The 14066-nt window shown below is 58.1% G+C and overlaps 1 protein-coding gene across 1 annotated transcript; it reads left to right on the forward strand.

The window, feature by feature from the left end:
* Nucleotides 1-2116: 2116 nt before the first annotated feature.
* BRI3BP (BRI3 binding protein) lies at nt 2117-11925 on the forward strand. The gene is given in 4 exon segments (XM_070399964.1): nt 2117-2441; nt 6808-6910; nt 11089-11407; nt 11409-11925. Coding segments are annotated over 4 exon segments (894 nt in total). The 5' UTR covers nt 2117-2234; the 3' UTR covers nt 11674-11925.
* Nucleotides 11926-14066: the final 2141 nt, after the last annotated feature.

Consider the following 14066-nt stretch of genomic DNA (forward strand, 5'->3'; position numbering starts at 1 on the left):
GCTGCGTTCTCGCGAGAACTGGAACTAACGGGACCCTCGAAGGGGCGGGGCTGGAGGCGGGGCTAAGGGGAAGGCGGGGCCCGGCTGGAGCCTGGGCGGGGCCAATTTCGAGGCGGTCCAGTTTAAACGCAGGCTGTTTTCACTGCGTCCCTTAGTCTGAATTTTCCTATTAATATTAATTTGGCTTCGTGGGAATGTTTTGTCACTTTTCATAACACAACCCTCCCCTTAGTACAAACGGATTCTCCCCTTTTTTTTGTTGTTGCTCATTTGCATTTTCTGATATTCTTGTAGCAAACGCACACTGGTTGTGTAGTAAAAAGGCACTATTTCCTTGACAGGAACAGAAGGAGTCAAAGGAGAAGGCATCTATTCGCTTTACACTCTCATTACACATCACACCGTCTGCAGCGCACTCGGAAATAATAGTTTTCCTGAATCCTGTAATTATCTTGCAAACAGAACGGTAATATCGTGTCGCCTTTTTTTTTTTCTGTTAAAAGCGTTAACCCATTAAAGGCAAACATTTAAATTATATCATTACAAAAAAAAAAAAAAGGTGAAGACACCAGGGGTTATTTTAGACATTTAGAAAAGATAGTCATTTTAAAAAATATATTTTTAAATATATTTTTATTGAAGAAGAGAGATAGAAACATCAATGATGAGAGAGGATCATTGATTGGCTGCCTCCTGCATGTCCCCTACTGGGGATTGAGTCTGCAACCTTGGCACGTGCCCCTGACCGGAGGTTATCTTCCGGAGAGTTAAAGATCATTCTGTAAAGCAAGAAGGGATGAATCTCATAAACGTAATGCTGAACAAAGGAGGCCAATCAGGAGCGAGCCTCTATGCTGGGGTCCCATTCACATCAAGTTTAAAAACAGGCCAAATGCACCCCTACATTTTGGAGGGGGGTCCCAGCGAATGGCAAGGACCGAAAGAGGCCTCCAGGGAAGCTGCGATGTCGCACTTCTCCGGTGCGCGCTGGTCGCCCGTGCGCCGCCTAGATCCACGGGGAGACACCGTATGATCCGTGTGTTTCCCTGTTGGCTTACTCTACTTCAACTAAAACGTGTACTTTTAAAAAAGGTCAAGTATACGGCAATAAATATATGAAAACCTCGCCAGCGATCCAGAAAAATGTAAGCTGGGGAAGAAGATGCGATTTTTCACTCTTTGGTTTGGCAACAATGAAGGTTTCTTTTCCGGGATGTCCACGTGTTTGGGCAAGAAGCCAGCGTAGGTGGCGCTGGTCCTTCCTGCTACTAAGTTTGGGGGTCCAGGTCCAGAGGACTTGGGGCCCTTCAATTTCCGGTTCCCCCCGCCAACCTCTGGGTTGTCATCTCTGGACGACAGAGGCCTGCACGATGCTTGTCTCATCCTCCCGCTCCTTCCTCCCGTCCTGGCTGGACTTTTCTAAAAATAACTTTCTCTGAGATGCAGTTCGCTCAGGTCGGGCAAGAGGGGTGCCCGACGCCTTCCCTCTCCTTAAATCGTTCAGAATGAAGGCAACAGCGGCGCCCTGGCCCTGGGCGCCGGCGGTCCTCGGTGGAGGATGTAATACGCGCATTTCTTGTCTTCCAACCCACCGCCGTCATTTATCCTTGTTGAGGCTGGTTTAAGTTTTCCAGGCATGGGTTGCTTTTTACAGAAAAGTTCACAATTATTTTTTAAAATAAAAATAGCCCTAATGGGTTTGGCTCAGTGGATAGAGCATCGACCTGCGGACAGAAGGGTCCCCGGTTCGATTCCTGGTCAGGGCACATCCCCGGGTTGCGGATTCGATCCCCAGTAGGGGGCGTGCAGGAAGCAGCCGATCCATGATGCTCTCTCATCATGGATGTTCCTCTCTCTCTCCCTCTCCCTTCCTCTCTCAAATCAATAAAAATATATATTTTTTAAAAAAGGTTGAAACCCTACCAGGTCAGGGAGGCCTTCCAGGGGGTGGGGGAGGGGAGACACAGCGACCTCAAACCTGTCCCGCCGGCTCCCGCCAGGTTGGGGGGGGGCGGGGACCCGCGTCCGGGGCGGGGCCAGACGTGGGCAGGGCGGTGGCGCCTTTGCGCGCGGGGCGGGGCCGGTGGCGCAGCGGCGGCGGCGGCGGGCACAGGCGGCGCGCGGTTCCCCAGCGCGCGGTCCCCCTGCGCGCCTACGCGGTCCCCGCCGGAGTCGCCGCGTCCCTCGGTGCGGGCCTCCCCCCTCCTCCCGACCCGCATCCCTCCGGCCCCGGGATGGGCGCGCGCGCCTCGGGCTGGCCCCGGGCCCGGGCCGGGCTGCTGCTCCTGCTGCCGCTGCTGCTCGCGCTGCTGGCTCCGGGCGCGCAGGGGGCGCGGGGCCGCGGCGGCGCCGATAAGAACAGCCACCGCCGCACCGTCAACACCGTCTGGCAGAGCGTCAGCAGCCTGGTCGGCGAGGACAACGTGCGCGCCGCTCAGAAGGTGGGCGCTGGGCCGGTGCCCGCAGTCACCTTCCCGGCCGCGCGCACCTGGCGCCGGGGCCGTGCGCGGCCTCCGGGGCGTGGGGAGACGGGGACCGGGGACGGGGGTGCTCGGGATGGGGGTGCTTAGCCTGCGCCCAACCTGCCCGGCCAGTGTCAGGTCTGGCGGCGCGTGTGTGTGAGCTCAGGGCCTCGGGGCTCCCTCTTCTCTGCGCCCCACTTCTCCTTGGACCTTGCCCCCCAGGGCGCCGCGTCCGGCCGTGGCCTCCAGGCTGCGCTGACGCCACCCGCGCCTCATTCATTCATTCTCCGCGTTTGAATGAGCACCTACTATGAGCCAGGCACCGCGCCGGCTGCCCAGGGGGCGCCCTGCCCTCCCGCGTCCGCTCCCCAGCGACCCCAGATTTCTTCTAGCCTCGCGCCCACTTCCCCCGGGGCCCTCCTCTATCTGATTTGAAGATATTTATGCTTTTATTTTTTTAAAAAAACCCACAAAACTTTTACTTTACAAGAAAAGAAAGGGAGCGATGCGGGCTGTCCCGCTGCTTCGGCAACTGTAACCCCCCTGCGCGCCCGCTGTGCGGCGGGCCTCTCGCTGGGGGCGTTTGGTTCAGCACTTTGGAGGGGTCCGGGGGCCTGCACCTCCTGGGAGGGTGTCGAGCGCGCAGGAGGCGGCCGGGGTGGCTCCCCGCTCCCTGCTGGGCCCTCGGAGCTGGGCGGTTCGGGCCGCCATTGGGGCAGAAGTTCACCGGCGACTCCCCAGAAGGAGGAAGTGGAGGGGACCCTGGCGCGTGGTGATGTGGTTCCCTGAGCACAGCCTCGCGCTAGTTCTGGGCTTTGGGAACCCCGAGACGTGTGGGCTCACGTTGGGGCTCCCCCCCCTTCCAGACCGGGGGGCCTTTGCCTCAGTCCCTTTATCCTGTTCAGTGGGGACAATGCGTCCTTGTGAGTTGGTGACTGAGGGGCCGGTGCTTTCCCCGCCCAGAGTCATGGCTGCATTCGCATGGGCCACTGGTAGTTCTCTCCCGGCCAGGGCGCCCGCAGGCGGTGCTGAGCTGGGCTGGGAGCACCTGCGGGGCTAAAGAGCCTGAGATGGAGGGGGAGGGGGAGGGGAACATTAAATCCCAAATGCAGCAGGCTAATGTTTTACAAATTCTCTTCGTATTGATTTCTGAGAGAGAGAGGGAGAGAGAGAAACATCAATGATGACAGAGAATCATGGATCGGCTGCCTCCTGCACGCCCCCCACTGGGGATGGCGGTGCCACCTGGGCCTGTGCCCTGACTGGGAATCAAACTATGACCTCCTGGTTCATGGGTTGATGCTCAACCACTGAGCCACACCGGCTGGGCCAGGTTAATGTTTAAGAGGATGCTTTCGTGTGGCCCGAGAATGATGTTGTAAATGTCCACATGTCCCCCTGGCTTAGGACAGTCCTAGGAGGTGGGCACTGTTACTGTGTCCGTTTTGCAGATGGCCAGATGGGGAAACTGAGGTCAGGGTGGTGAAGTGACTGGCTTTAGGCGAGGCCGAGTGGCAGGACCGGGACTTGAACCCAGACCTCCTCCCCCGGTGACCCTTCCCGGTTTCTCCAATCTGGGACGCTTCTAGAATGTGGCTGAGTTGACTTATTTTGATTTCCTGCTGAGCGGAGCATGGACGCGCAGGACTCGGGCTGGCGGGAGACGGCGCGTTAACCTCCAGGAGAGGAACACGGGGCTGCATTTGGCTGCAGCTGTAGTGTCCGGGCGCCTGGGCTTCCCAATTCGAGCCAGAGCTGCGCGGCGGTTTGCGAAGTTTGCGGGTGTTTAAAGAGACACCCTGGTTTTCTACTCGGGGACGCGTCTCAAGTAAACCCGCGGCCTGCTGGTTGGGTGCCGGGGCCGGGCGGACCCACAGACACGGCTCGGACCCCCAGCTCTGCTGCTCACCAGCTCCGCGACCTTGGGCCTGTCGCTTGACCTCTCTGGGTGTCATTTGTGCCCAGGAGATAAAGTGGGGCCCTGCCTGGAGGAGGGGGCACGCGTTGGGTCTGGGCAGGGGGGTTGGCAGGGAAGGGAAGTTCCGGGACAAGGTTGGCGGCAAGGTTCCCAGGCGGCTGCACGGAGGACTGGATCTTGGGGAGCACGGGGCCGGGGGAGGGGGGTTGGGATCCAGCTGCACCCGTGTGGCAGGAACATCTGAATGTGTTGGGCACAGCGAAGCCGAGAGCTGGTGGTGTTTTTTTCACTTTATTCATGTTTTTATTTTTAGAGAGTCTAGACCAGGGGTGGGCACACTTTTTGACTCGAGGGCCACAATGGGTTCTTAAACTGGACCGGAGGCCGGAACAAAAGCATGGATGGAGCGTTTGTGTGAACTAATCTAAATTCAAAGTAAACATCATTACATAAAAGGGTACGGTCTTTTTTTTTTTTTTAGTTTTATTCATTTCAAACGGGCCGGATCCGGCCCACGGGCCGTAGTTTGCCCACGGCTGGTCTATAGGTATATGCATCCACCCTCAGTGGTGTTCTGTTTGCCTTGCGTGTGTGTGCTGTTCCCACCTTCTTTTCCTTTTCTTTTATTTTTTCATCCTCACCCGGGGATATTTTCCCATTGATTTTTAGGGAGAGTGGAAGAGAGAGGGAGAGACCGAGAGAAACATGGATGTGAGAGAAACACATTGATCGGTTGCCTCCTGCACAGCCCGACCAGGGCCTGGGCTGGGGAGGAGCCTGCAACCGAGGTACCTGCCCTTGGCTGGAATCGAACCCTGGCCCTTGGGTCCGCAGGCCGACGCTCTATCCAGTGAGCCACACTGGCCAGGGCTGTTTTTATTTTTAAAGGGATCCCGCCCCGCGTCGGTCTTTGGTTTGTTTTGCACTGTGCACGCTGATCTGCGCCTTCTTTTTCCATTAAAGTTTGGAGATCGGACCGGCTCAGTACCTGGAGCAAATTGTTTTAAGGCTACGCCATCGTTTCACCCACCCCCAGCGGTGGGTGCGTTATCAGTTTCCTGCCTTTGCCACTTAAGCAAGGCTACAGGAAAGGCCTTCATAGGTTTGTTGGGGGGTTTGGGGGGTTTTTTGGGGGGGGGGGTGTGCGTGTGTACGCACTTAGACATTTTCACCTGTAAGTTGTTAGAAATAGAATTGCTCCCCAAAGGGCCTGCTCTGTGCATTTTTACATTCGTAATTGAATTATAATCGGCGCCCTTTCCTGCAGGGTAAGCATGTGAATTGTCCTCCTCCCCTCCCCCACCCTCCCCACTCCACGTGATAACCACTCTGCTGGCTTCTGACCACGTTCAGTGGTTCTGCCTGCTTGTGTCCTCTGTACGCAGTCTCTTTGCTGGTGGTGTTTTCTGTCTAAACAATTCTCTTTTTTTTTTTTTACCTTCCCGTTTTTAAAAATATGTTTTTGTTGCTTTTAGAGGAAAAGGAAGGAAAAGGGAGAGAGAGAGAAACATCGATCGGTTGCCTCTCATAGGCACCTTGACCGGGAATCCAACTGTGACCTCTTGGTTCATAGGTCGATGCTCAACCGCTGAGCCACGCCGGCCGGGCAGGCGAGCGTTTTAAATGCTGAGCCAGTTCCCTGGGAGGCATTTACCCTCCACACCTGAGCCACAGGGTCCCGTTGCCCGGAACAGCACAGACTGGGGACAGCCTAGGTGTCTGTCAGTAAGGCCTTGGTGAGCCTGCAGGTGTGTGGAACCGATTTAAAAACCATGAAGCAGCCTGGCCAGTGTGGCTCAGTGGTTGAGCATCATCCCATGAACCGGGAGGTCACTGGTTCCATTTCCTGTCGGGGCGCCCAGGTTGCAGGCTGGATCCCCAATGTGGGGTGTGCAGGAGGCAGTCCACCCACCTCCCACTGATGTCTCTGTCTCTCCGGCTAGCCCTCACGCCAAAGGGTCCCGGGTTCGATTCCTGTCAGGGGCACAGGCGTGGGCTGCAGATTCCCTCCCCACCCTGGCTGGTGTGCCTGCAGGAGCAGCCAGTGGGTGTGTCTCTCTCACGTTGATGTCTCTCTCTCTCTCCCCTTCCTTCCCTTCCACTCTCTCTAAAAATCAATGGGAAAATATCCTCAGGTGAAGACTAACCACAACAAACTCATAAAAAAGGGGACAGCAGGCCGGGGACAGCAGAGCCCTGGTGGCTCCCGCCTCCCGTGGGCCCCGCGGGGTGTGCAGGAGGCAGGTGACACTCCAGTTCGCTCAGTTCGTGGCCCACGACAGCCGGTCCCGGCTCGCCAGCCCCCTGGCCGCCGGTGGCCGTGGTGACCCCCGGCTCTGTTTCCCGCTGACGGCAAACGGTGAGCTCGCTGGGCCCGGATGGCGGTGGCCGCGGGCGGGTGGTAACGACCTTCTCTCGTGTCCGCAGCTGCTGACCAGGCTGACGGAGAAGTTCGTGCACGGCGTGGACGTGTTTCTGGAAGCGCTGTGGAAGGTGTGGTTGGAGATCTTGGATGTCCTTGGCCTGGACGGTAGGTGTGAGGGTGCAGGGTGTGCCCTCGAGGCGCTGTTCTCCCGGTGTGACTGGTCCCCTCCGTGGGCGGGATGGGGGGTGGGGGGCAGCGAGGATGGGGATGAGCACCGGCTGTGACAGTAGCTTCCGCAGATGGGCGTGTGTGCCCCGGGCTGCTGTGCGGAGCAGGCGGGGTTCTCTGGGATCCGCATCAAACTGCTCCGGCCCAGGGCCTTCCGGTCAAGGGCACGGACCTCGGTTGCAGGCTCCTCCCTGGCCCTGGCTCAGGCCCTCCATCGATGCTTCTCTCTGTCCTTCCCTCTCCCTTCCACTCTCCCTAAAAACCAGTGGAGAGCATGCTCAGGTGAGGATGAAAACAAAACAAAAAGAACTGCTCCCGTCACTCGGTCAGAAGGGGTTTAATCCAGAGAGCGGGGCGCTGGCGGAGTCACCGGTGACGTGACGCTGACCCCGCACACGGCCCTCCGGTCCTGCCCTGGGAACCGGGAAGCTGCCGCCGGGGCCAGGCCTCCGCCTCCGTGTCGGGGTCCGGGACCGCCCAGGCTCCAGGCGCTTGACGGAGACTCGCAGGACCAGCTCGGCGTCCTGGCCTCGGCTGCGGCGGATCCGGGCGGAAGGACGTGACACCGGGTCAGCCAGGGGGACGGTGCCTGAGACGAAGTCCCGAGGAGACCGGGCCCCGGTGTCCAGCTCCCAGAGCCTCTCCCGGGGAGGCACACGGGACACGCTCAGGTCCCCGGCACGGAGCTGGGACGACACGTGTGCGGCGTGGCGTCTGCCCGGAAAACCCCTTGGAGACCCAGCGCCCGGGGTGTTTGTGGGGGCCGGTCACCTGGGCACCCTCTGCCTGACAGGCACCCAAGTCCCAGACTCCCCGAAGGAAACCTGGGTGTCAGTGTAAACCAGCGCGTTTGTGCAAACAGTCCAGGCCCGGGAGAAAGGAGGGACCCCTTTTTTTCAGTCCCGCACTCCCAAGCGATGACCTGATTCCCCCCAACACTGACCGGTGTCCCACATGTTTAGCTCAATTCTGACACCACCTGCCTGGAGGCAGCCTCGGATCCCACAGGTCAAGGGCTCAGTCCCACGAGACTTCCGGTGGCACTTGGATGTGACGCGGTTCTCTTGGGGGCTGTGAGCTCCTGGGGGTTCAGCGTCCACCTCCCTTCCGGTCTCGGCCTCCACACCTTCCGGGGGTCCCCGTAGGTGTCTCCTGCAGGAGCGATCGCCCAGCCCTTTGCCTGCTCGGTCTTTTCCATCTTTGGGTCCCTGGTGTGTGACACCTCCTCCAGGGAGTCCATCCTGATTACCCCACGTAAAGGGACGTCGTCTGTTCTCACACCACCCCTTCTTTCTCGTTATGGCATTTGTCTGCTGTAACCTCCTGTGTGTGTGTGTGTGGGTGGGGGGGTTACCCCTCTGGAATCTCAATTTCCTTGAGGGGGGTCTAGCCCATCTCCTCCAGGCCGTACACCCGCCCCCAACTCCGCCCCAGCACTAAGGGGCCCAGCGCTAATAAGTGTTGGATCTCGGCTGGCCTGGCTCAGTAGTTGAGGGTCGACCTATGAACCGGGAGGTCACGGTTAGATTCTCGGTCAGGGCACAGGCCTGGGTTGCGGGCTCCATCCCCAGTGTGGGGCGTGCAAGAGGCAGCCGATCCATGATTCTCTCTCATCACTGATGTTTCTGTCTCTTTCCCTTCTCTCTCTCCCTTCATCTGTCTCCAAAAAAAGAAAAAAAATAACAATAATAAAACATATTTCAAAAAATATAAAAGTAGAGCTGCCATCAGACCCAGCGATCCCACTTCTGGGAAAAAAGCTCATGGAAATGAAAACACTTGGTATAAGAGACACCTGCTCCCCCACGTCCATAGCAGGATTCTCTTCAGTGGCCGAGACAGGGAAACAGCCTCGGTGCTCATCACCGGTGAACGGGTGAGCAGGTGCGGCACTATCCGGCCGCAGAAGCGAAGGCAGTTCTGCTGTTGTTGACAAAATGGATGGACCCTGAGGGGATGATGCTGAGATGAGCCCGACAGGGAAAGACAAATGCGCTGTGGTCGCCCTGGTACATGGCCTCTAACAAGGAGATCAGATGGGCGGTGACCGGAGGCAGGTGGGGAGAAGGGGCGTTGGATGGAGGTGGTCAGAAGGTGCCCGTTCCAGCTCTAGATAAACACGTGCGAGGGACGCCATGTTCGACACGATGGCTGCCGTGAACACTGCTGGCGGAGACATGCAGGAGTTGTTAAGAGAGAGCTAGCCCGGCCAGCGTGGCTCCGTGGTTGAGCGACGACTTATGAACCAGGAATATAGAAATTTTTTGATAATTGCAACCATAGTAAAATAAAGACATATTTTTGATATTTATTTTATATATTTAAATGCCATTTAACAAAGAAAAATCAACCCAAAAAATGAGTTCGCATGTCACCTCTGACACGTGTGTCATTGGTTCGCCATCACTGGTGTATGAGGTGCACTGACCACCAGGGTGCAGACGCTCAACACAGGAGCTGCCCCCTGGTGGTCAGTCCCCTTCCACAGGGGGAGTGCCGCTCAGCTAGAGCCGGCTCATGGCTGGACAGCGCAGCGGTGGTGGCGGGAACCTCTCCCACCTCTGAGGCAGCACCAAGGATGTCGGACTGACCATAGGGAGCGGGCCTAAGCCGTCAGTTGGACATCCCCTGAGGGGTCCCAGACTGCGAGAGGGCTCAGGCCGGGCTGAGGGACCCCACCTTCCCCCAGTGCATGAATTTTCGTGCACCGGGCCTCTAGTATATTAAAGAGAGAGAGACCTAGATCCTAGGAGTTCTTAGGACAAGCACAAAATTTATTTCCTTTTTTGTATCCATCTGAGATGATGGACGTGAACGGAACTTACTGTGGTGCTCATGTCACGTATATGTAGGTCATGATGATGTGCACCTGCAGTTTATAGTGTTGATGCCATTCCTGTCTCAGGAAGACTAGAGGCGGGAGGAGCCTGCTGAAGTATGCCAGGCGCACGTTTCAAATGGTTCGGTGAAAACCGGTCTGTGGCCGGAGCGAGGGAGCAGGGCACGGCCGAGTGCGGGCGATGGTGAGCGGGTGTCGGTAGACGCGTTTCCCTCACCGCTCTCTTCGCTTTTCTGTTTGAAAATGTCCCCGAGCCGGGCACGCAGGGGATGAGCGGCCGCGTTTCCTCCACGCGCACGAGGGGCCTCCGTGTGGGGGTGCCGGTCACGAGTAGGTTTGGCTGTGGGTCAGGGCCCCCGCAGAGCAGCAGCCTGAACGAGCCGGAAGCTTATTTCTCTTGTGGGAAAGGTCGCAGGTAGGTGGGGAGGCAGGTAGGTGGGGAGGCAGCGCCGGGTCCTCGGGACCCAGGCCCCTTCCATCTTTTTGCTCCCCAGTCGGTGACTTTTCTCCCTTCGTGGCCCAAGACAGCTGGTCCCAGTCCTACTATCGCATCCAATTCCCAGCAGGCAGAAGAACCAGAGGTAAAGGGCACGTTGCTGGTACTTTTAGGAGAAAAAAACACACACACTCACACACACACATACACACACACACACCCTTTGGTCGAGTAGCTCTCGGGGGGAGCCTGGGAAATACCTTCGCCCTGGGCAGCCGTGTGTCCAGCTGCAGCCGGGCATTTGTCGCTGCGAGAGACGAGAAGGGCCCTGGCCAGTGTGGCTCAGTGGATAGAGCGTCGGCCTGCGGACCCAAGGGTCCCGGGTTCGATTCCTGTCAAGGGCACGTACCTGGGTTGCAGGCTCCTCCCCGGCTCAGGCCCTGGTCAGGGCACATGCAGGAGGCAACCCATCGATGTGCTTCTCTCACATCCATGTTTCTCTCTGTCTCTCCCTCTCTCTCCCACTTCTCTCTAAAATCAGTGGAAAAACATCCTCACGTGAGGACGAACAACAACAACAAAAAAGAGGCGAGGAGGGAGGACCTGAGGGACAGTGTGCCGGCCCCACCGGCCGTGACAGGCGTGTTAAACCCGGGGAAGGCCAGGCCGTCTCCCCCCAGGGCTTAGCGTGAAGGTTCCCGAGGCAGCTTCCTGCCCCGGGCTGTGGCCGAGGCCCGGGGGGTGCGCCGAGCTGCCCTCGCCCGGCCCCCTCCCCGAAACGCCCGCCTCCGACACCCCCGTAACCGGCCGCTGTCCCCCCCCTCTCGCTCTGTCCCGCAGTCTCCAACATGTCGCAGTACCTGAGCCCCGCCTCGGTGGCCAGCAGCCCCGCCCGCGCCCTGGCCCTGGTCGGCCTCCTGATGCTGGCCTACTGGTTCCTGTCGCTGACCCTGGGCTTCACCTTCAGCGTCCTGCACCTGCTGTTCGGCCGCTGCTTCTGGATGGTGCGCGTGGTGCTGTTCTCCATGGCCTGCGTGTACATCCTGCACAAGTACGAGGGCGAGCCCGAGGGCGCCGCGCTGCCCCTGTGCTTCGTGGTGGCCGTCTACTTCATGACCGGGCCCATGGGCGCCTGCTGGCGCGGCCCCCCCCGGCGGCCCCCCCGGCGGCCCCGGCCTGGAGGAGAAGCTGGAGCAGCTGGACGCCCAGGTGCGGCTGCTCAACGTCCGCCTCAACCGCGTGCTGGAGAGCCTCGACGGCGGGGGCCGCCGGCAAGTGACAACCAGCCGGCCGGCCGGGGCCCGCGGCGCCCGCGGCGCCCACCGCGCCCTCGCTCCGCAGGCAGCAGAGGAGGAGGAGGAGGAGGCCAGCCAACCCCAAACTGTCTCAATAAAGGTGCCTGAGCCCGCGGGGGGCGCTCTGTGAGGGTGTTTCGGCCGCGGGCAGGCTCTCGGGGCGCCTGCCGGGTGTGGTCCGCGGGACGGAGAGGTATTTTTTTAAACAGAGGATGGACCCTGTCAGCTGTACAGTCACCGACGTGTGTCCGCGTAGAGCAACCCGTGGATTCCCCCCCTCCCCCCGCCCCCAGCCCTTAGAGAACATCTTTTGTAAGGTTGTTATTGTTTTTTTTTTAAAAAAAAATAAAGGCAGATGCAAGTCCCGTTCCTTAACACTTGACATGGAGGGGGCAGAACACGCTCATTCGACGTCAGGACAGGGACGGACGCGGGGGTTCTTGGGCGTGAGCTTCAGGTTCCTGGGAGGTGAGCTCCGGCCGACATTGATTTGGGTGGATGTTGATGGAATCGATCCACGTTGTCGCCTCTGAATGTGGACGGTTGGGCTCGAGGATAAGGACACGGACACGTCTCCTGGGTCCTAGGGGCCCAGCCGCGCCCCCAGCAATGCTGTGTCTAAGGGAGGAACTCATTCTCTGAGGAAAACCTGAGTGTATTTCCCCCCCTTCTGTACTTGGACGTATTTTAGGCTCCAAATTTTGTGAAGGGAAAACCTCCAGGAGTTTTGGGGTCGGATGCCAGGAGCGCCCGGGGCAGGCGGCCGGGCTCCCTCCCAGAACCTCTTGGAAGCCGGTCTCGCCTGCCAGCGGGGCCTTCATGGGAAAGATACGCTCTCGAGGGTTTCCGGTTTGTTTGTTGCTTTTTAAAAAAATATATATGCTATTGATTTTTTACAGAGAGGAAGGGAGAGGGATAGAGAGCTAGAAACATCGATGAGAGAGAAACATCGACCAGCTGCCTCCTGCACACCCCCCACTGGGGATGTGCCTGCAACCAAGGCACATGCCCTTGACCGGAATCGAACCCGGGACCCTTCAGCCCGCAGGCTGACGCTCTATCCACTGAGCCACACCGGCCAGGGCTGTTTGTTGCATTTTTAGTGTTTAATCCTCCCCCGAGGATATTTTTCTGTTGATTTTTGGAGAGCGTGGAAGAGAGAGGAGAGGGAGAGACAGAGAGAAACATCAATGTGAGAGACACCGATGGGTTGCCTCCTGCACGCGCCCCGACCTGGACCCAGGCAGAAACCTGGCTTCTGTTTGGGCGTATTCTTAACCCCAGGGAGTGTGGGAATTTTTTTCTTTCTTTCTCCATTCCATGGAAGCTGGTAGGGTATTTGGCCTCCCGCCCCCGCCGCCCCCACGCCCATCTCTTTCTTTGTCCTTCTCTTTTGTACGTGGGGAATGTATTTTTGTACCGTATCTCATCCCTGGAAGAGGAACCTTTTTCTACCCCCAGGGCTGTGGACGATGTCAGTGTAACAGGAACACATCCCGGCGAGAACTGCCGGCGCCGTTGTAAGCGAGGCCCCGTGTTGTCGGGTCTCCGTCAGTGTTAACTTCCCGGGACTCCAGGAAACACCAAGAACAGAAAATAGTCCAGAAAAGAAAAAAAAAGGACCGCCTCCCTGTCCGCGGCGGGGTGTGTGTGGCTGTTTTGGGACCGATGTTTAGAGCGACCTGGTGCCTGATGCGTTGGAAGCGACATGTTGGGTGGGAGCCTTCCCTGCGTCCCTGTTCTCATCCCCGCGCTAGTCAGCGCTGCTGCCTCTCACCCGCCGCCTGGGCTTCTAGGGCCCGGGGATTCCCCACACACAGTTGCAGCGACAGGACTGCTTGAGCGCTTGCCCTGTGGCTTGTGCTGGGGTCTTCGTACTTTCTATTTTTTAATATATTTTTATTGACTTCAGAGAGGAAGGGAGAGGAAGAGAGAGAGATAGACACATCGATGATGAGAGCGAATCATGGATTGGCTGCCTTCTGCACGCCCCCCGCTGGGGATCGAACCTGCAACCTGGGCATATGCCCTTGACTGGAATCAAACCCGGGACCCTTCAGTCCGCAGGCCAATGCTCTATCCACTGAGCCAACCGGCTAGGGCATCTTCATATTTTTTTAAAAAAATATGTTCTTATTGATTTTTAGAAAGAGGAAGGGAGAGGGAGAGAGAAACAATGATCTGCTGCCTCCTGCACGCCCCCTACTGGGGATCGAGGCTGCAACCTGGGCATGTGCCCTGACCGGGAACTTTTAATTTTTATTTTTAATATATTTTATTGACTTCTTACAGTAGAGGAAGGGAGAGGGATAGAGAGTCAGAAACATCGATGAGAGAGAAACATCGATCAGCTGCCTCCTGCACACCCCCCACTGGGGATGTGCCCGCAACCAAGGTACATGCCCTTGACTGGAATCGAACCCGGGACCCTTGAGTCCGCAGGCCGACGCTCCATCCACTGAGCCAAACCAGTCAGGGCGAACCGGCAACCTTTTGGTGCACTTGAGGACGCCCAGCCAACCG

This window comes from Myotis yumanensis, unplaced genomic scaffold, assembly GCF_028538775.1.
Source record: "Myotis yumanensis isolate MYYU_CA2020_CCGP unplaced genomic scaffold, mMyoYum1.0.hap1 SCAF_19, whole genome shotgun sequence".
NCBI lineage: Eukaryota > Metazoa > Chordata > Mammalia > Chiroptera > Vespertilionidae > Myotis > Myotis yumanensis.